Genomic DNA, 24,127 nt, shown 5'->3' with positions numbered 1-24,127 from the left:
CTCGAGAATTTTATAGTTTTTCCGGTTGGCATCACTGGGTTGTGACAGTGGTAGGAGCAGTGTTGCCACACTTGGTACAATTATACCAAATTCATCCCCTTTTGTCAGCCTGGTACCGTACCACGCTGGTATTTTCAGCCCTTTTGTGAAAAAGTTGGTACAATTCTGTCCAATTCAGCACTATTTAACAAACGTTACAGTTTGTTATCCTCCTTCGCTCGTGATATAAGCGAGAATAAGGTGCAATAACATATTTGAAGATTTTATTATAATGTATTTTTTACACACGAATTTGGAGATGATTGATTTGTTCCTCATTTAATATATGTTTTCATATATGGACATACTGAATGTTTTGGTTTTGGTTTATTGGTCACTTTGAAATAGAGGTGCGTTTGGTTTCCTTACAATACATACCGAAGATCATAACTTTTTCCCCCTTTTTAATTTGTGCCCTCTGTTATAATTCCTACGTGAGAATTTTTTTTTTACCTACTTTCACGGTTGTTCGGGGTCTTCCTATCAGGGGTTGATCCAGGGGGGCGATTGGGGCCAACTTCCTCCCCCAGAAGAAACTTTCTTATTTTATATATATTAATAAAACCCATTCCAAAGTTTTGAGGCCTTAAAAGTAACAGTATGACAACCCACCGCTCCCCCCCCCCAGAAGTCGGTCCTGGATCCGCCCCTGCCTCCTATTTGGATGTTTACGAAAAGTAATTTTCAAAAAGAGCACTTTCTTGATTTGGATTCTTGGAAGGGGGTGAGGAATTATCTAGAACTTTACCTCTTTTAGATTCGTGTTATTGAGTTATATATTGCACTGGTAGGCTATAAAACAATGAATTCAGCCCTTTTTGTTTCAATGTGGTATTATTTTTCAGCCCACTCCAGAGCTACGACTGTGGCAACACTGGAAAGGAGAAAATAGATGGATATGCCGGCAGTGGGCAAGTGTTGTTAAACATTGTTGTTCAATTTACGAAAGTATTGAGTGTTTCACAACATAATTAGTAAACAAATGTGACATAATGTGACTGTCTATAAACTACAGAACATTATATATACGGAAAGTATTTGATATGAAAATATTTCTATCTGTCACTCTCACTTCTAATATGTCATCGGATTAATTATTATTCAACTCCGGCAGATTTTTTATGAAAACGAGCTGAAAATAGCATTTTGGATTTACAAACAGCTGGTCTCAACAGATGAGTTGTGTAATTGAACAGCTGTAATCATTCGCTCGTTAATATTCAGTTGTGGGAAAAGATGATATCTTGTAACAAATCGGAAGTTCCTTTGGCCAGAAGGCAACATATCAGATATTTTCAGCGATATTTGAAAGTCCTTCCTGCACGGTTATGTTCATACGATTCTACTAGGTAAGGAGTTTTTGTGTGCGGATAAGTATACGAGGGCATTGTTTTCATACATTTAAAACGGGGTTACATATATGCGATAGGTTGATGGGTTCACTCGTGTAGACGGTTCTACCAAATAGAAAATTTACAGGTAAATTACGATGTGAAACATTTTTCGAGAAGGATGAGAGTTTGAATATAAGTGGGCCTAATTATTGTCAGTGTAAGCATACTGAAGTGAATTTTGAGTGATAGTGAAAGTATTGTATCTATAAGTGTGCTCTTACATTATGTGTAGTATTACTCCCATCGCTGACGCGCCTGCCCTTTAAGGACGCACTTCCTCGCTACCATTCGGGCTCCCCTGCTGCGCTCCTACTTTAGCTCAGTTAGATAGTATTCGTGCTTTTAGTAGCCACCTAGCATAACTTGGTTCGTGTTTTATGCACCAGTTTTTATGCCATACGTCCACACTATATATATATATATACTGGGCCATCAAGTCAATCTGCAAGAATAATGGAGATCCTCATTTAGTGCATGCTGAAAGAAATAGAAAGCTCAAACCTAGCCTAAATGTAAGAAGTCTCAAAATTGGTAGAACCGTCTGCTCGAGTAATGCTAGTTCATTTCGTGGTTGAAATATTATTTTTTTTCACTTCACATTGATAAAGTTGAGGAGGAAGAAATGTCGATCAAAATATGTGCAGGTAATGTTTAGGCACACCACTTCAAATACCGGTAATTATTGAAAAATTATAATTATTTCCTTAATTATCGTATGGTGCTCCAAAAGATTTGCACTGGACGATATGACAGTACACCACTTCACATATATGAATGGGTTAAGTTCCAAAGTTGGTCATCCGTTTCTAGCAAAATTGTGAAAATTTACCGGGTAGAAATGAATAATTTGCTTGCTTGTTTGCTTGATAATGTATAAGGAGAGTGAAAGTTGTGTTTTTCTTATATAACCGGTTCTAAACATGGAACTATTTGGTAAGCGGAGGGAACTACTTGGCGCAAGGTTACTTCATAGTAGGATTATGGGGATGTAATGAGCATTTGTTTTGTAAACATGGCTGGTGATTTCAGGAGACTCTATTAAGAGTGGCTAATAGTGATTAATAAATCTAGAAATAGATTGTGGAAAATGCGGTAAGCAAATAACTGTATAGAAACGTGGAGAAAGTTATACTTGTCAATGTACGGTAACATAACCAACATGGCGGCAGGGTTCTTGAACACAGGTCCCCGTTCCCATTTAGTTGTAATAAAGACATAAAACAACGTGCCCTGCGGGGCTCTCACCCGCCTTCACTCGCTAACGCTTGCTCGGCAATACTATTTGAATTAAATATTAAAATTTAGTACACAAAGCCAAAAACTAGGCGGACGACCAACTTCGGAATAAATGCCACATGAAATTCAAGAGGGCCAGCGCAAGTAATTGTTTTACATATTTTGTTTTTACGATTTGCGTATAAATGCAGCGTCCAAGTGCATGGCATAAAAGGTATACAGAAACCAAACTAAACACAACACAAATGCAGAAAACCAAAACCAACCTATACTAGGTGAGACTAAAAGGTTCGAATGCTGTCTAAGTCAGGGCAGGTCAAAGCTGGTTGTTCTCGTGTATTTTCGCAATGATGGTAGTTTCAATAGCACTTGTAATTGTTTCATACTAGTAACGTGAGACTTGTAAATATAAAATAACACAATAGTACACTGACCAAGGCTGTGATAACATGTTTAAAAAAAACAGCAATTTCAACACAATATCTGTATTTTCATCAGACTTCCACTCCTCCTGAAACATACTTTTTTATTTATTTATTTATTTATTTTTACATATCACATATGTTGATAGAATAGTTGCTTTTATACACTGTGTTGAAATACTTTACCGGCGGAAAATAGTAACTAGTAAAGTCATCTTTGTTGTACATAGAGTCATTTTAACGTTGTAAAACATCTCTAATAATTTTACACGTGTAAACCTAAAATACAGCTGTTTTACTTAGTATTTAATTCTGCCGCCTGCAGGAAATTGTTCCTTATAAATATGTCTTTCTATGCGGATTATTGACTTTTACCTGTAAATTTTTCAAAATGTATTATGCCTAAATTTGAAGAGCACCAATTAAAATTACTTCATAATGCGTTCTTTACGTATCTACTGGGTACAAATATATAATGCGCTTGCAAACTTATATGCCATAACTAAGTAAGATACTATCTCAGTTTAGGTGTCCATTCCTGGACTTTTTCTTTTCTTCAGAAAATTGACTACTAATATCTTATAATAAATAGCTTTTTAAAGGGGAAAGGAGTTGATGGGTGCAGATTCTCTTTAGGAGGGTTTGACAATTATGACATGTCGTGTGGATATATGCCGCAGAAACGTCTAAATGCACAAACAACGTGTAATAATTTGTGCTAGGTGACTACTAAAAAGTACAGATGGTATCTAACCCAGTGAAGGCAGGCCGAAGTTTGTGGGCCTGTGGGTCAGGCTGAAGAAAGCTAGAGCGTCACCGACAGTAGTTATGGGTGTAAGCAAGTGTAGTGGAAACTGTTTATTACGTTACCTACGTCTTAGACAGCTTTATTGTTACGGATCATGACTTAACACATTGTATTGACATGCGTGTCTAGTTCATAAGGCATCATTGTAGACTATTATACTCTTAAGGGCATGATTTGGGTTACGTTTTCTTAACATTGTTAGGGAAATCAAAGATGAAATCCTCATATATTTTATTACTTACATAGACCTATTCCTCTTTTTAAATAACATTCGTTATTCTGTCAAATTTACAGATCTATGGATACCTAAACTAGGCTAGCATCATAAATAATATGTGGGCATAGGTATGTCATAAAAATACAAACAACACTCACTAAATTGTGGTAGGTGATTGTTACAGAGTAATTTTGCATTACAGTTGTGTAGTGATGGACCGCTTTTCTTGAATTATAAAGCAAAAATTTCTTTTACCGCAGTGCCGAACGTGTTTTTCGCACTTGTCTTCCTTGACGCGATTGTTTGCACAGATGCACCCTCGTGCGGGTTCTTCAGCTTCACCTTGCCCTGAACCTGAATAGAATCAATACTAGTTAAGCAATGTCTTATAGAAATGGGACACTGTGGCTCAATGGTAGTGTGCTTGCCTCTGGTGCCTGGGGTTCTATCCCCAGCCAAATTAGTTTGTGGTGGACAACATGCTGTCCTTGGGTTTTCTCTGGGTACTTTTATATATATATATATATATATATATACCACATTCTCACCCCTTTGTTTCTTCCATCATTCACTTGTCGTAATCATCTGTCTCTCTCTTAGCCTAAAGAGCATAAATCGTGGGACATTGAACTGGGAGATATGAAAGTTACTGATAATTGGGCTAAAGTTGTTATTTTCTTTCCAGGCTGACGATGGCGTTTTTTGCAATCTCTGGGCTGGATATATTGAATGCGTTAGACGTTTTGGAGGATAGCAAGCAAGATATTATCGACTGGATTTACAGGTTGCAAATAAATCCCAGAGATGTAGGTTTGTAGATTCCATTTGATTATTATTTGAATACTGTAGTCATTAATGAAATCTTCAAATAAGAGACCTTGTAGGCAAATTGTGTTGTAGAAGAAGAATAGAAAACTCATATTGTGGATAAATGAATCTACTTCATTAGTTAATGCCACAGACTCTTTTAGTACTGAAAACACACCAGTCTACCCAATTGCAGGAAGAATTTCATTCCAGCTGTTTCCTGGCTGTGATTGATTAGGCCCTTACCAACGAACTAGCGCAGCGGATTATCAAATAAGTTCAATTAAAATGTGACAGTTTACCCAGAAACTTGAAAAAACGCGAATTTCAGTTAGTTTCTTGAAGACGGGGGAAGAGAGAACAACAACAGTCTGTGGAAGAAAAGATAATTCAAAGGTACAGAGCGAAATAAATTTTCACTCACCTTACTCTCTTGGATCTCCAATTACTTAGTATGCCACAAGTCGAAGTAAAGTCCGTATGTTTGTGACTTTGTACCTGTTGAACCACGCGACCGATCTTGATCAAATTGTCATCATAGGTGAGGTTCGGACGTGAGATGGTTTTTACCATTTAACTTCGACGGTGCAACTTAGGAGAGCGGGTGGGGGTGAGATATTTAAAAATGATCGATATTAATGTCGAATACATAGTTTTCGGGGTCACTGAGGTGAATAGTAGCACTTTCGATGCCGTTTAAATCTAAATTTAGCCCTTTATGTCCAAAATAAAACAAATTCTCCCCCGTGCGAAGAGCAAGTGCTCTGTTGGTATATATATGTGTATATGAGTAAATCCGCTGACTGATTCACAGGGTGGATTGATTTAAATCGAGATTTAAATCACTTGATTTTTTTATTAAAAATCGGTGATTTAAATCAAATTCCGAAATAAATTCATTTAAAGTAAAAATAAGTAAAATCCAGCCTCTGTTGTGTTATTTCAATTATGGAAGATAATCATAATACAATAAGATTCAAATGTATGTACAGCACAGTATGAAAACGAGTGTTTCATGCAGAGGATGATAAGGGAAAATCCCGTTTTGAACAGGTAACGGAGGAATTCTGCCTTCTTATCTTCGTAACATAAGGTTTTTAAATCGTTAATTATTCCAACGAGAAAATCACCATGGACGAAACAAAAAATTCTTTGTGTGCGCGTCTGTTTGTTTGTTCCCAGATAATAGGGACGTATTTTTAAAGGGGTCCGATTCCCTCTCCGAAACTTAAATCTTTTTTCGATTTTTTATATGTATTTCGTGCCGCAAGCTAGTTCAATTTTTTTCTATTTTTTAAATTTTTTTAGGTATGCCCCTGCCAAATATGAGTAACTTGTTAAAAAAAAAAAAAAAAAAAACGTTGATAAACGTCGCAGTACTTTTTCCTTAGTGCTTATGAAACATTGTTTGGGATTACAGATGCAAAATAGCCGGCTTTTTTGAATTGATTTTTTTTTACATAAAAAGTCGGGTTTTTAGAAAAAAAAACGGAAATTTTGGCTTTTTTTCATTTTCGTGATTTTTTGTGTCCAAATAGCTTTCTTATAGTATACAATATAGTTCAACAAGATTTCATGACCTAAATGCCATATTTCCCTCTAGAATACACCATAATGATGGATGGAGCACATATTTTATGAATTAAACATTAAGTACATAGTATTTGAGAGCAATTTTAGAGGCTATATAACTTTATTTTAACTTCTGAGTTATCGACAATTTTTTCTTCTTTAGATCATTTCATTTTTAGTTATTCGTGTTCTATTTCTTAGAGCTTAGTGCTCTAGTTTCTAGCACATAGTTAAACTTATGTTTTTCAATATATACGTCAGAGTATACTTCCACATTTCTGTTATACTGTAGGTGTGTAATGATGTAGCAATAATCTTCCGGATGCAACCTTGAATACCATTGTATACAAATAATCAGTACGGATTTAGAAAAGTGTTTTGGGAGACTTTTTTCTTATTAATGATTAGTTTTTTTTTTTTTTTTTTTTTTTCTAAAAATACCTGATTTTTATTTGAGGGGAGCTTGAAGTTTATGAGTAAAAACATAACTAAAGTTTCGTTTGTCTTAGAATTTCCGTAATTTAGGAGAACAGGCTTCAATCCGAAAGACACCCCCACCCTAACCCCTTTCACAAATCCGTCATTGCTGGTAATTAGTAATGACAAGAATTTAAAACATAATAAATGAAATCAGCCAGGAATCATAGTACACGCACTATCTCTACATTCATAGATGGAATTTAGAACTTTTGTCGGAATGGTCGAATGCGGGACTGAATCCCGGACTTCGCAATAGAAGCGGAAAAGCTAACCACACACTAGAGACCTGCATGGGGCGGGCAGACTCTGTTATTTCTTTGGCCCGGGCCGGGCTGGGGCCGATTAATTGCAATTCTTTAATAATTATTGACTTTCGTTAAACGATGATTAGAATAAAGGCAAACATCGAAGAAGTGTGCCCGTGAAAAATGTTACACAATGAAACTTTTAAAATTTATCGGGACCGGGCCGGGCTTGGGCCAAGAATTTTAAAAAACTTACCGGGCCGGGCTTGGGCCAAGAATTTTAAAAAACTTACCGGGCCGGGCCGGGCCTAGGTACATTCGGGCTAGATTGGGCTCGGGCCGAAAATTTCGGCCCGTGCAGGTCTCTACCACACACTCATGTTTGTTGTGCTTAACGTAAATGTATTTCGGTTTTTTAAGGGAAAGTTCCGTAATGACATGTTGAATTCTTGTTAAAACTTCAGATCCTTCAGGACTGGGTAAACCGTAATGGTGGTTATATATTCCAGAGCCTTGGAAACCAAACGCTCAGATGAACAGTATTACGCATATGATGCATGAACAGAAAATTTAGTACTTTCCTAACTAAACAAGTTTAAGGAACAGTCAGTGCATTACAGAATTTGGGACTTTACCGATTTTGCAGATCCGAAGCACTTGATAGGTGGTAACATATTATTACGTATGTAATAAATAAATAAATAGAAAATACATTTTCAACATTTCTGTTCCATTTCAAAGAAGTTTCTCTAGGGTAGCAAAGGCGGAAGCAAGAGGTGCATTAACAAATTAGGTGATTTTTGAGCGTCGCGTACAAAAGTTGCTTTTTCAGTCTTTTAAAGTAATACGTTGAATTGTAATAAAACAATGATTATTTTTCATTGTTATTCTAGTACGAATGCTTATGAAAGTCTCGGAAGTCAGACATAATAAACTTATAGGCTATAACAGATTGACGAGTGAATGATATTTATTTATTTATTTATTTAACAATCACCAGATGCAGCTCAGAGGCTATTTTATACTGGATATCTAACAACAACATGGAAAGGATTTGGGAAGGTATCGGCCAGGGCCTGATAGGAATGAGGAAAATACTGGAAAACCCCAGTCAGGATGGTCGGCAGCGGGAATCGAACCCATGACCTCCCAAATGCAAAGCCAAATTTGTTTTGTGCGTTTGTTCAGTAAATATATTATTATCTTTCCGATGTGTTATTTGTTTGAACTCACACACATAGTACAATAAATTCTGTATGTCATGTAACAGTTTTTCCTTGTTTTTTAATTTTTAATTCACAATAAAAAATATTGCTTATAATGCATATAAAAGTTAAAACTTCACTGCAACTTATTATATACATGGATTAATTTTTTGGGGGTTCATAATAAAAATGTTTTAAGAATTAAAATTGTTTGAAATATTTTCGAAATTCATGTTTATTTTCGAGGTTTTGTATTATTATCTGCATCCACTACTACTTAAATGAGTTTTTGTATTGTAGAGAAGCGAAACAAAGCCTGCTTTATCAATTTAAAGCAGAATTTGGAAAAAGACCAAAAATTCCCCAAGCAAAAAATCGAAGCAGAAAAAACCGAGTCCCCCCCCAAAAAAAAACTTTTTTTTTTTTTTCGAACTCTTGCATCTCTATTTGGGATTCAAATAAGTTAACGACTGGCAATCAATTCAAAATTCAAGCCCAATACTTTCACTTAAATGGCATAATTAACATTTAATATTAATTCCTAATGTTTTATCTTCAGTTCGTGACTTGTATTACGCGAGAAGAAAGATTTGATTTAAATCAAAAAAATCGATTTAAATAAAAAAATCGACAAAAATGATTTTTTTAAAAAATCATGATTTTTTTCCACCCGGCTAATTCATGAAAGATCGCCGAAACTATTCGACGTAGAACCTTGAAAGTTTGGGTGGAGGGATGGGTAGCTTAAATATATATATAATTTTCTTATTTCCGTTCACCAAATCTCCGAAACTATTAGACTTAGAACCCTGAAATTTTGTGTAAATTTTCTTCTTGCACTCTTGAGTGCAAATAGGATCGTCAGATGTGGACGATCAAATATCAGTTCCCCATGTACTCCTATGCAAGTAACTGTGGATATTATCCTTGCTTGATATACTATCCACAATGTTGAAATTAACGGATTAGTACAATGTTTAGGATGCAAATTGCTAATCTAACCGTGAAATACAGCCCTGAAATGAAATTAGATGACTGTCTACTCGAGAAATCGAAAGACTTAAATATTTTATATTTTCAAGTATTCATTCATCTTAAAATTATTTAATTTAAAGTAAAATGCTGTATTTAATCGTAGGCGTGGTAAAAGTTCAGGTTGTTATGGAGTTGAGTTTACCAAAACATCAACCCAAACTTCTTCACGTGGTGTACACTGCGACACTGCTACTTGTATTAATTATTGCTGTTGTTAAAAGTATTACTAAATTACTCCAGTATTTAAATCAGTCTTATTCACCTCCATGTTCTTTATAATAACTAAGTACTTCACAGCTTCTAAATAGTTGGAAAAGCAGCGCTGGAAATAAAATCAGCTAATATGTGACTTTGGAAAACCAAGGGTTAAGATCGACTTCTGTGGATATCCTAGAGACACTGATCTGCTGTCATGCTGCTTTTCAAAATATGTAGAAGCCATTGAGTATTCAGGTATTACAAGGAACATGGAGACGAGTTAAAGTAATTTAAATGAATGTTTCGTACGTTCTATGAAAAATTATTCCAGTATTTCTTTATAAACATACCACTGAGAAGGTTTGCAGCTAGACAGATGAAGATGTTATGATTTGAAATTATATTTTTCTCATACTGAGGATCTTAGTATTGTTTCGGCTTAATATTAGGTTGTAGTGTAATGTCTGTTCCTAATTTTTTTTTTTTTTTTTTTTTTATTTTACTTTCATTTATTTTACAGATTACGACGAAAGCTGGAAAAGGTGTGGTTTCCAAGGCACTAGTACGATTATCTTCAGTGATAAGAATTGTGGCGAAGTCACTGAAACGAATCCTTATGAATGCAGTCATTTAGCCATGACCTACACAGGATTAGCTTCGTTGATTGTGTTGGGCGATGATCTGAGCAGAGTTAACAGAGAGGCTGTTATTGCTGGAGTCCGGGCGCTGCAACAGGAAGATGGGAGGTATGTAATATTTTAGTGTCTGTCGTCTTAGAATTAGTGGATTAATATAGTCCTACGGAAGTCGATCGTAACCCATGGTTTCTTAAATTACATATAGTTCCTTCTTTTTTCAGCTATAAACTGTACCCCAAAAAAAAAAAAAAAAAAACATATATGTATAGTATATAGGAGTATGCACTGAACCGCGCTTTTTATTATTATTATTATTATTATTATTATTATTATTATTATTATTATTATTATTATTATTATTATTATTATTAATTAATTATGCTTTCATTAGGTATTGTATGTTCTAGTCGGATCTTGGACTTTAGTTTCACGCACTCTGTACTAATTAGAGATCTGAATTTTTTATAGATACGTAAATCAGATGACAATACATTATTTTTACAAAAATTTGCTTTAGCTTATCGTTTTACTGTAAAATTGATTAAGTTACACAGCCACACACACAATAATAATAATAATAATAATAATAATAATAATAAATAAAAGTTCTGTGCACCGAACCCCCGATGTATTTTGTTACACAGAATCCAAATTTCGAAACCCCAGGACGATCCATCCTATCTTTATATATATATATATATGGACGAAAAACTTCAGCGATTTTGGATAGGGAAAATACACGTTACACAGAACAAAATTTCTGTTCAGCAAACACTTTTTTTTTTTTTTTTTTTTTTTTTTTTAATATACAAAATCAATATTTCAGAATCCCAGGACGATTGACCGTGTCAATTCTTTTTTATGAACGAGGGGCCGGGGCTGCTCATTGGTAGAGCGTTCACCTCTGGTGCTTGGGGTCCCGAGTTCGATCCCAGCCCCTGCCAAGTGAACTTTGTGGTGGACAAACACCGCGTGCGTGTGTTTCCTCAGGGTTCTCCCGTTTCCTTCCACATTTTTTCATTCCACCATTTCATCCATTACTCATCATCATTGTCTCCTTTAGCCTAACCGGCATAATCGTGGGACGTAAAACAAAGATTTCATTTCATTTTTTTCTTTTTTATGAACGAAACACTTGAGTGATTTGGGATAGAGAGTATATACGTAGCACACAGCCAGTACAAAGAAATAAAAAAAAAAGTTCTGTGTAGCGGACCCCAGAGTTTCGATGTATTTTGTTACACAGAATTTTGAAACAATAGGACGATTAACCGTATCAGTTTTGTTTTATGGGCGAAAAACGTGTGTCCTCCCTATCCAAAATCGCTCAATTTTTTTAATAATAATAATAATAATGTAATAATAATAATAATAATAAAAATAAAAAGATTGACTGTCAATCGTCTTGGGGTTTGGAAATTTGGATTCCGTTCAACAAAATACATTGAATCCATTTTCTGAATCCCGTGCACAGAACTTTAATTTTTGTATATATATGTGTGTGTGGCTGTGTTATTAACTACAAATGTGTTTTAGGAAATGACAGTTAATTAGGCATCACATCAATAAATGGTAGAGTGGTTCAGTGCTAGTTCGAGACCTTTGCGTGTTTAACGGAAAAGAAAAGAATTACGGCCTTCCATAACAGGCTAAGAAAGTTAAAGTATTGATGACAGGATGTTGAATAGAGGCTAAAAAGCAAACAAAAGCTGTAGTTTAAAATAAAAAGTGCTTTTGTAAAATATACCAAAAAGAACATTTTTTTGAGGAAGGGGAAAAGTGAAGAAATGTGCCTAAGACAAAGCATTGAGCGCTCTTCTTAAGGTTTTATGGTTGAGGGCTGAAGTTTTTATGAATGTTACGGAAGTGGTTCGCCAAAATTCATTGTAATCAGTGGATTTCATGTTTGACACAATATGTTTGTCACATGTCCACAAGTAGGGACCTAAACATTAAATTGTGCTTACGTGACATATTAACAATATTGAAGCGTGTACCTTCCCTTGAAAGGGTGTTTGGCTGTCACAACATTAACAAATACCACCAATTCTAAACTGGTCTGATTGGAACAGCACAAATTTATTATTTTTAATGATTAACATAATGTTGAGGGATTAACTTCTTATTTAGGAAATATTATAGTTAAGGCCGTGTCTGACGTTTTGAGCTGAGATCATCAATCCCTATATAATAACATGGTAAACTTCTTCCAAAGTATTATGAAAACTGTTTGTCTTATGCAGTTCTAAATTTCTCCAGATGTTAACCTACTCCAATACTACATGTTCACTTTTTTTGTTTTTAAACTAGCTCTTATAGTTCATTAATATTACTTTTTACAAGGAAATGTGACAACGCTGGAAATGAGACTTCTGGCCGCTGTCAGAAATGAGACAACGTTATCTACCTATATATCTTTTTACTTGTATTTTATAACAAGACTTGTCAAATTCGATGTGCTTTCTCTATTTTTATTTTTTAACCATTTTTGATCCTATATCTTGATTCTTGCGAGGTGAAAAAAAGGAGACACGACAGAGGGAACATAAAATAAGAAATGTTACTTTAAAAAATAAAACTTATAATTTTTATAAAAAGGCCTTGTGTCCATTTTAAACACAAATTAAACATAACTTTCTTACAAGGCTGTCTAATTCTTTGTTATAAATTAACGAGTAATGTTAGTTTCGGAAGTATATCACTTCCTTCTTCAGACTACTATTCCAACTGAAATCATAGATAACATAACATAATTTGTTATCTCTACCAATCAAGAATCATTTTTGTTTTCAATTTTTCATTAAAATTGTCACAACAATGGGCATATATTTTGAATTTTAGTGAAAAATTGAAAACAAAAATGATTCTTGATTGGTAGAGATAACAAATTATGTTATGTTATCTATGATTTCAGTTGGAATAGTAGTCTGAAGAAGGAAGTGATATACTTCCGAAACTGTAACATTTTTCGTTAGTTTATAATAAAGAATTAGACAGCCTTGTAAGAAAGTTATGTTTAATTTGTGTTTAAAACTTATAACTTTAAGAGATGATTAAAGAACAAATCATGATATTTTAGGCGTGTGCGTAGCAGTAATATACAAAATAAATAAATAAATATTACAATATTTTTGAGGGTATATATATATATATATATATATATATATATATATATATATATATATATATATATATATATATATATATATATGTGTGTGTGTGTGTGTGTGTGTGTGTGTGTGTCTGTCTGTCTGTCTGTGTTATATAGTTTTTTGACTCAGTTTCCTGACCAACGTTACGTTACTTCTTAGGAATCTACAATTGCGTCACTTTTAAACAAAGAGACGTTTATTCTTGTTTTCCCTACGGAGTTCATAACACTTCATAATTTTACAGAAAAATACCTGGTAATGTGTATCACTTTTACTCTCCTGATTTATGTACAGAACCAACTACCGGTTGGTCACAAACTGGAATTATTATTTTCCGCTGAGGAATCTTGTCAAACTCGCAATCAAATTTGGCCGATACATGAAAAGTAATGACCTTGTCGCATATTGGAATGATCACAAATTGCACGCAATCAAGAAAAATATATCCACAGAAAGCTATATTGGTCCATATCCACATTCGTGCATACTTCTATTTTACAGTTACACCATCCAATACAACAGGGTTAATACTTGATTTGTTCATGATTTGCGGGTGAAACAGAACGCAACCAAAATCTCGCTTGGCGAAAATCTCGCATAATTAAAATCTTGTCGGACGAAATCTAGCCTGACCAGATCCTCGCGGGATAAAACTCAGCCATCTCGCGCGACCAAACCTTGCAATAGCGATTTCTTCTATATAGTATGTTTAAAATATATATTTAAAATATTCACTGTACACTTGGAAAGTAGTAATAATTATTATAAACAAATTACAAGACGGAACATAAGTAATTTTGTTATTTTTTAAAAGAGGAAAAGGAAGATACGTAAGCAGTTAGTTTCCGGCTTATTAATATATAACATTTGCATCGAAAACAGATCTTCTCAGTTCACACTCACCATATAATTTAATTAAATAGAGAGACAGAACAGGAATGAGGTGGCCACTTTTTTGAAAAATTTACGGATAAAACCTATTAACTCAGAAACGAAGAACTTATTTATGTATTCGAATAATGTTTAACTCATGTAACTGAGATACAGCACTAAAAAGTTTATTCCATCACCATGATATTGTTCTGTGTAAACAATGCAATGAACATACGTATTTAGTAAGGATGGCCAATTCCGGATTTCGGAAAAATTATTTTCCTTTTTGTAATTCTAAGAATTTTGTTCAAATGCAAACGAACAAATTACCTTTTTGTAATCCTAAGAATGTATGATGCAAGTTAAGCTGAAACTTACATCCTAAGGTATACACTACTCAATCTTTCCATGGTTAATGAGACGTTGCCCAAAAGTATGATGTACTCCCAATATTTAATTTTTGTTTTACTATGGTATTGTCCACAGATAAGACATATATCATACCGAGATAAACAAAATGACATAATTAAGGTAAGTTATGATGCGTAGCCTCCGAGAAAATCATGACAAACGAATTTTTATGAAGTTAAAATATTCGTCGCTTGTTGCCAATGTGATGCAATTGATAACTTTTATGCTGGAATAGTCTTATTATTATTATTATTAGTTTATGTACTGTAGTAGAAAAATATGAACCGTTAAGTTGTAGATTTTATCTATTGCTTTTTGATATCTTCTAACAGTAATGCACATACTGCTTGTAAATACGCAATGACTATCAAGGACAAGGACATATTAATGTAAGGAATACTCTGCAGACTAGCAATAACTAACAGATAAACAATAGTTGAAAAAAAAAAAAAAAAAAAAACTTGGGCACGTCAGGCAGCACATCTACATTGCAGATTATGTTCGCGAAGATATAGGGATGGATTGAGACTCTAACAAAGAGCGTGGTGTTATCATGTTCGTTTGGCTAATTTTAATAAGGTGAGTCCGATGTATAAAGTTGTTAAAGTCATATTATTACTCCCAAGAGCTGTACGATGGAGGCATTAACCTTAATATTAATAGCACTAATGAGCACTTACATTGCTCTAACGGTTAACCTCAGTTTTGAGATGATTCTTAGGTAAACCTGGGCCTGTTAGAAGACCCATACCCATTATTTAAAAAGCACACGTTATCTGTGGAGTAACGCACACGTTATCTAGTAACGATTTGCGTCACTATCGAACACTAACATTGAACTAGCGACGTGTAAAGTCGAAATTGGGGTCTGACGTAAGTTATCTGCTGTCAAACTGCATTCCATTGGTTTCTTTTTCTCGGTGACAACCCGAAGTTCACGCACATGATCTAGCGAGGGGCAGAGAATGAAAGAGACCTGCCTGGTTAACCTCCTATCTGCTATCCTGCGCTGTTGCAAAATGTAGGCCAAAATTCAAACAGCTTTTAAATGGAAGAGAATTAATTTTTAATTAGCGTGCTCTAGTATTACCTTAGCAAGAAAAAGTAAAACTGAACATGCAATATTAATACTAACAAACATTTGGCCGAATTTTGAACTGTATAAAATAAATAATTCTCATAATATTTTGGAAAGAAATATGCCATCTTATTATATAGGGAAATCCTATCGCATTACGGGTGTTGGACACAGCCTTAAGCACAAGATACATAGATAATAAATGTGTATAATAATATGAGCTGTTCACAAAAATTTTCGAAGTTTTACTGAGTGTAGCAAAGTAAAGAGTTGATCAATGTTGCATGTTTAACTCTTTATTTTTTTCATTTGTTGCAGTTTTTGTGCCACCCTTGCCGGAAGTGAGAATGATATGCGATTTGTGTATTGCGCGGCATGTATATGCTATATACTTCAAGATTGGTCAGGAATGGATGTTGAAAAAGCCACGAAGTATATTTTGGATAGCATGGTAAGATGGTAAATTATTATTTTGCTTGTTGTTTCGTGATAAATTATTATATTTTAAGTAGTTAATTATGGCAGCGTTGATAAAGTAATAATAACGTGTGCAAAGAACCTGTGATAATCAAATGTAAAACTGATAACATTTACAGTGCTCATGTAGAAAGTGATGCTTCAATGCTTTAACAGTTGTATTACTAATATTAAAAGCAGAGGTATCTAAAATGATTTATTAACAGCAATTTTAAAATCAACTCTTTAGGTGTTTAAATCGAAAGTTAACATTTTATTGATAGATTTTATTTGCATGAGTTTTTGGTTTATGTATTCAGGTGCAAAGTGAAATAGAGTAATAGTGAACTTCATTGTAAACCAGTTACTCTGTTAATTCCTTTCAGAAAAGAAATAAAGGATGATTGGTCACATAAAAGTTCTTTATGATGAAGTCCATAAACCTTAATAATGTGCTAATCTAAATTCCTTGTGCAATAATTCTCTTGCGGTGGTGCTTTGGCTCAGTGGCAGATCGCTCGTGTCTGGTGCGTTGAGTTCCTGGTTCGATCCCAGCTTGTGTGTAGGCTTTCTCGGGTTCTCCCATTTTTCCTCGCTTTCTTCATTCTTCCATTTCATTCATTATCATTTGCATCGTCTCCCTTACCCTCGGTGCATAATAGTGGGTAAATTAGAAATTTCATTTAATTTAGAATCCTCTTCTAAGCGAGTTAGAGAAGTTTGTAATTGTCGAAGTTTAACATACAGTTAACACAATTAACATTTAATCTTCACAAACTAGCGCATAATTATGTCTTCATAAATCTTCTACATAAGTTTTTCACAGCAATAGGACTTTCAAAAGAAGATAATTCTAGTGGAAGCATTGGACAGTTAATACTTACTTCTCGCGCTACAGCCCTGGGTGGCCTTTGGCTTCCTCAGGAATCTGCTTCCATTCCTTTGTTTATCTTATCTCGCCGTTTTTTCACTTTTATCGTCTTTAAGTTGTTTATTACACCATCCGCCCATCTGAGTCTATGCCGTCATTTTCTCCTTCCCATATAAAGTCTCCCTTTATGCACTTGTTTGAGCATTGCCTTGTCTGCCATCCTTTCCACATGACCTAGCCACTGTAGTCTCAGTGCTTTAATGAATCTTACTGTGATTTCTTTCTTAATATGTTGAATTCATTGTTGTATCGTATTCTCTATTTCCCGTCTTCCTTCACCGGTCCAGTGGCCCCGCCTAGCGTAGTCGCTAACGCTTTCGCCTTCGGTGCGAGCGGTCCCGGGTTCGATTCCCGGTGGGGGCACTCGGTCGAAAAAGTGTAAAAAGGTTTTTCAGGCCACCCGTTCTAAATGAGGTTTTCCTGTGTTTTCCTCATTCACACCATGCAAATGCCGGGATGGTACCTAACTTACAGGTCCCAGGCCGCTTCCTTCACTTTCCCCGGATAGTGTGCTCGCCCTTTCATTTCTCATACGTGACGCTCTAAATGGCCACATGCCGAAAGCCCAGAAATCTAACTCCTAAACTCCTTCACCAGTACATAGATCTCTCCCAGTGTTTGTCGCTTAAATGTCCCTAGATTCTCTTTGTCCTTCGTCGTCAATACTCAGATTTCTGGCCCATATGTTACTACTGACCATTTTCTGTATATCAATATCTTTACTAGTACTGTTAATATTACATTAAATATTAGACAGTAAATAGAAAAGTGCGTTTACATATTATTATAAACATTTGTCCCCGTCAGTTCATATCCGCAAATATTAGCAATTCATGTCCTTTAATAATTTTTCGCAACAGGATAACTCAAATTTGTACATAGTTGTCAACGATTTCCGTGTTCCCAACAAACAACTAAAATGACAAATTATGTTTTAGAGGTGAAGGTTTTCTTTTACCTCTTTCATTATTTTCTAAAAAAACTTTTTATTTATCGTAATTAATGCTGTAATGTGTATGGTTTTACTGCAAGTTATTATTTTCTTTCCAGTCGTACGATTTCGGAATAGCCGAGGGTCCAGGATTAGAATCACATGGTGGAACCACTTTCTGTGCTGTTGCCGCTTTACATTTAATGGGTCAATTACAAACAAGACTGTCAGAAAAGCAGGTAAATACGTTAAATATACTAAATTAGTAAAATGGAGAGATCAAGGTGGCTCAGTGTTAAGTCACTTAATTCTAGAGCAAAGGGTTCATGGTTCGATTCCAGGCCATGTGAATTTGTGGTGGACAATATCGTATTTCATGAATTTTCACGGAGTTAGCCGTTTTCTCCTACATTCTCATGAATTCAGTTTCATTAATTATCCGTCTTCTTTAACCCACAAGGTATAATCATAAGACGTAAAAGTAGAAGTTTCATTTAATTTCTTTTTTATTGTTTTAATCTTTTTAATTTTTTTGAAACTAAATTCTAAGAAAAGAGCTAAAAGAAGACTGCTATTGAATTACAAAATTAGATTTCTAAGTTCAGCTTGAACAGAAAGGTTTATTTAGCAGCTAACAGATTTCTATTTTACAAATATTTAACAAGTTGTATAGTGGTGTAAAATATCCCCCTCATGGGATACCAATTTTTACTACCCTATCCACAGCTTAAACGAATTCCGTGTGAAAAAGATAAAATTGGGAACGAACTTGCAATGCGAACACAACTTCCAGTCTCATCTTCGTCCTTCTTCCTGCAGAGCAGCTGCTGTGATATGTTCGGATCTGTTGTACGTTCAGCAAGATATTTGAAGATGATGACTGAACGAATGAATCCCATTGCTTCCACCTACTTCATTTATTTCAAAAGTTAATCTTAAGTTTAACTTCAATTTAAATTTTATTTTAATGGTTAATTACCAAAGATTGGGTGTTAGCATGCAGGGTCATGATTTGTCTCGCCAGTGTTGGTTCTGTTCAGTTTTATTGTAGTTTTCATTTATTACAATGTAATATTTTCTTTAAGCATAAGCTCGAGGGTAGAAACTCACACACATTTTAATTGGCAGAATCATCTATCGGAAAGATGTTTTTATCACTTTAACAACAAAGTTCTTTTGGTTTTACTTCCTTTCTGGCAGGTTTGTGACATTACATTAGTAGAAGATGGAAATAACAGATCTATAACTTCTGGTTGCAATATAATGATAAGGTCAGAGATGGAACCTCTTATTCGAACGGCTGAGTCCATTTCAAAAACAGTTTATTTATTTTTCTTACAATCATTACTACATAGGAATCAATATTGAAACCGTTATTATTATTATTATTATTTTTTTTAACTAATTTCGGTTTCATTAGAAGAAAATAATTTCTTCATATCTCCTATCGTTTTTGATCTGTGGAGATCAAAATGGATACCAGAAGTAATCGTAAATTTCTACCATTTCAGCTTTTAATAGAAAATAGGGACGAAAATGGAACCCATCCATTCGGTACGGAATCCATATCAAAAAACTGCTTGACTCTATGTACCGCTGTGGCTCTTGTAATATGGCCGTGGTGGCTTAGTGGTAGTGTTCACTTCTGGTGCATAGGATTCTTGGTTCGATCCCAGCGCGCGCAAAGTGAACTTTGTGGTGGACAAACATCATGTGCGTGGGTTTTCTCGGGGTTCTTCCGTTATTTTCCCACTTGCTTCATTCCACCATTGCATTTATTTCTCATTATCACCGTCTCCTTTAGCCTAGCCAGCATAAGCGTGGGACGAAAAACTTAAGGATTTTGTTTCATTTCTATGTATGTATTATCGTTTTTTCACTATGGTGGTCATGATTGTAATTGGAAATCTTCTGAAAGCCAGTTCATAAAAGGACGTTTTATCTGGAAAAACCTTCTTGACCCCTGGAGGTGCGTTGATGCCGTGTTTGCGTGGTTCGGAAGATAGACATCCCGTGAACTTATATTGATCACAATCGTAAAGATTCCAAGTTCGTACCTGAGTTGGGCATTGGGCACAGAATTAACGAAGAAACTCTGGACAATTATCACTTACGTCACTTCAACTAAAATATCAAGATGTGGGGGAAAACGTTAAATGCAAATATCTTCTTCCTCCAACATGGACCTTCTATTAGAAGTGACATGCATACTAGACTCGTAAATCAGGTAGAGATATCAACAAATTCATAGAAGAAACACTAAGCTTACGTGCTTGCAGTTTTATTTATTGTAATTTTTCTCATCAAACAAAATATGCATGGGAGATCCGGGTTCAATTCCCGGCGGGAGCTCATGTGGTTCGGATTCCACGTTAATCAGTAGGTCCACGTGATATAGCCTCGCTGCTGAAAGGGACGTTAAACTCAAAATCAACTCAAGTCAACTCAAAATATGCAAAAACACTTAAACGAAAAAACACTATATTTACGTATTAATTATTTTGTCACTTCATTACTTTTGCATATATTATTTATTGACATATTTATTATGGATCATTATTTTCATATATGATAATAAACATTTGTTCTCTTGCTTTATGGCTAATATATGTTTTTATCACATCATAAATATTTTACTATAATAGCCATTTTCACGGAGATATGAGAGGAATTGGACATAAAGACGATCAAATTATAATTCTTCGAGGTGTAAAAGATAGTAATTCTTGTTGTTGTAAATCACTAAGTAAAAAAGAAAAAAATATTCACTTATTACTAAAAATATGTAGTCATATCACATTGGAACTGTAAATATCTTGTAAGATATGTACTTGATTCCAGCTTTTAATGCGTTACATATATACAGTAGTATGTATATCTCAATTCAAAGTATTATATTAACTTCTACGTTATAAAGTCCTCCCTGCTAGTGTAGTGCCTAGTGCGTGCGTGCGCCTATGTTGTACGTGATACCGGGTTCGATTCGTGCTGAGAAAGCACCGAAAATTTTAATTTTACGGTCACTCATTAATCATCCTTCTCCTTAGGCCAAAAGGGTATAATCGTGGGACGTTAAGTTAGAACATATTTTTTGGTCATTTTTACATTATAATACCCGTGGTCGTTTCTCAATAAGACTAAAAACATGTACTTTGTTAAAAATATATTCCAAAATACATAATGTTCAGGAAGGCTCGTATTAGTTTATATGTGGTACGTACATTTAACTTCTCTGTTTTGATGTATAGAGCTTGAGCCCGCAGATATGACCCAATCTGAGCCAATTCACGAACTGATCCTGAAACCATGAGAATCAAACAAACCAAATTTAGTTCAATCTTTGTAAAAATTTCTCGTGGAAGCATGATGGGTTGCTAACTGAATGTATGAAAAATTAGCAAACAAATGATTGTCTATACATTTTAAAATGAAAAACATGCTTTGACATGTATATAAAAGAAATGTAAAAATAGTGTTCTAGATAGGCGACTGTCTCCAAATTACACAACTGCATGTAAGGTAACAGAACTCAGTGAAATCTTGGAATCTGGGCTAACGCGTGGACTGCCAAAGCAGTGAATGCTTCTATTATCTTCGGGTAATGAGAGAAAGTGAAAATTGATGTGAGAATGAATGGTTTATTGTTTGTTAATGACGAGAAAAAGAAAAACTCACTTTTAAATACGAGGGATGACTGAAAAGTTTTGGGCCTTAAGGAAACTACAGGAAGTACAGATTTGGTAATACCTTTATTTTTCAACATAATCCCCTTGGACAGTAACTCACTTGCTCCAACGGTGCTGCAGTGCTCTTATCCCAGTAGAAAATAAAATCCTTAGGTTGTGACCACAGAAACTCCTCCACTGCTGTCATGACGTTATTATCGCTTTCAAATCCTCGTCCTGCTACAGCCTGTTTCAGATTTGGGAACAAGTGGAAATCTGAGGGGTCAGATCTGGAGAATAGGGTAGATGAAGAGAGAGTTCAAAGCCGCATTCGTGAATAGTAACCATGGCAACTGTTGATGTGTGGCCAGGAACATTGTCATGATGGCAGAGAACTCCTCTGGACATCATTTGTGACTTTTTTTTTCTTTCTTGAATTTGCACTCGAAGTTTTTTCAGAAGATCACTATAGTATTGTTCTGTGATGGTATGACCTCTTTGCAGGTAATCAATGAATATCACATCTTGGAAATCCCAAAAAGCAGAGGCCATCACTTTGCCAGCGGAGGGGATCACCTTCGCCTTGTTTGGGATATGGGATTGAGGGGTGCTTCCATTGTTTGGATTGTTGTTTTGTTTCTGGCTGGTGATGGTGTACCCAACACTCGTCCATATTGATGAATCGACAGAGAAAATTGTCCACGAATAGGAGGTACCGAGTGCGTTTTTGTTCGGGAGTCAGAAGACGTAAGACCCATCGAGCAGAAACTTTTATATTCGGACCCAAGAGGAACGGGAATGGGGAATGGCGGAAACTTCATAACGAGGAACTATATAATTTATACGGTTTACCCAACATTGTTAGGATCGTGAAGTCTAGGAAGCTTAGGTGGGCGGGTCATGTAGCTAGAATGGAAGAAAGTAGAAACGCTTTCAAAGTCTTGACTGGAAGACCAATCGGAAAACGACCATTAGGAAGACCTAGGCGCAGATGGGAGGACAATATTAAGATGGATCTCGTAGAGATTGGAATACAAAGTAGAAACTGGATTCAGTTAGCTAAGAATAGAAGTCAGTGGAGAGCTTTTGTGAACGCGGCATTGAACCTCCGGGTTCCATAGGCCATAGAGTTAGTTAGTTAGTTTTAGTTAAGGTCTTTCTTCAGAATATGAACTGCTCGCTCCTGTGATGTGCCCAGCCTGTCTGCTATCTGTTGAGTTGACAATCGGCGATCTTCCGTGATCATATCAAGTACTAGGCCAATGTTTTTCGTGGTGGTAGCACGTAATGGTCTCCCAGATTTCGGCTCATCTTTAACACTCTGCCTACACGCTTGAATTCCTGCACCCGTCTTTTGATGGTGGCATATGAATGGGCAGATTCACGTACGTATTGACCATATCCCGGTGGATCTCAGACGCTGGTATTCCTTTTAATTGCAGATACTTGATTACTGACCTGTAAACATTTTTTTTTTTTTTTTTCAATTTTCCCAACTTTTGCCATCTTACTCACTTCAAGAACCTGTAAAAAACAAAAGAAATTACTTAGAACCAAGAGCTTGATACACATTATTATCAAAGGTTGTACTATTTTAATACTTATAATTATTCTATTCTAGATTCTCATTTTCTATGTTAGGCTCAAAACTTTTCAGTCATCCCTCGTAAGTATTCTTGTGAGGGACGAAAGTCTTTGCTTTCCCAACTCCCACACACACACACACAAAAGGAATAATATGAAATGATTACAAGTGTAAAATAATATTGGTTTCTTTATAACCGCAAATAAAGTATCCAAAAAATCGGTTACGTCTTCATTACCTGCTTCTCTCTCCAAAACATAACACATCATTATCCTGTCTTTGGAATAAAGGGTAACAATTTTCTCCCGAAATATTGAAATACGAAGTTAAATTTTTAAGTTTTACGTCCCACGGCTATGCCATGTGGGCTAAAGGAGATGATGATGATAAGAAATGAAGGAAGTGGTGGAATGAAGAAAGGGAGAAACGGGAGAACCCCAAGAAGACCTACGTACACGGTGTATGTCCACCACAAAATTCACTTGGCGCGAGCTGCCGAAATATTGAAGAAATTACATTTACTTACGTTCAAAATATATAGTGAAGGAAGACATATTGTTTGTGCATCTTTAGGGCGTATAACTAAGACGTGGTTGCTTGGTTTTATTTTTTGTAGGTCACCATATGAGATACATATATCACTTATTCTTGGGGCCGCGGTGGCTCAGTGGTAGAGCGTTCACCTCTGGTGTTTTGGGTCTCGGGTTCGATCCCACCCCCCGCCAAGTGAACTTTGTGGTGGACAAACA

At 35.3% G+C, this 24,127-nt stretch overlaps 1 protein-coding gene across 1 annotated transcript in view; it reads left to right on the top strand.

Moving 5' to 3' along the window:
* The first annotated feature begins 905 nt into the window (after positions 1–905).
* The window catches only part of betaggt-I (geranylgeranyl transferase type-1 subunit beta), a 50,001-nt gene continuing 26,779 nt past the window's right edge, over positions 906–24,127 (top strand). Inside the window, exons 1-5 of the mRNA XM_081733678.1 lie at positions 906–1,388; positions 4,802–4,926; positions 10,179–10,404; positions 16,129–16,261; positions 18,248–18,367. Coding sequence (XP_081589804.1) covers positions 1,276–1,388; positions 4,802–4,926; positions 10,179–10,404; positions 16,129–16,261; positions 18,248–18,367 — 717 coding nt within the window. The 5' untranslated portion in view covers positions 906–1,275. The remainder of the gene's footprint in view (positions 1,389–4,801; positions 4,927–10,178; positions 10,405–16,128; positions 16,262–18,247; positions 18,368–24,127) is intronic.

Source organism: Thermobia domestica, chromosome 12 (assembly GCF_964235325.1).
Source record: "Thermobia domestica chromosome 12, izTheDome1.hap1.1, whole genome shotgun sequence".
Lineage (NCBI taxonomy): Eukaryota > Metazoa > Arthropoda > Insecta > Zygentoma > Lepismatidae > Thermobia > Thermobia domestica.
The sequence above is the reverse complement of the archived record's forward strand: the minus strand, read 5'-3'. Positions and strand labels throughout refer to the sequence as shown.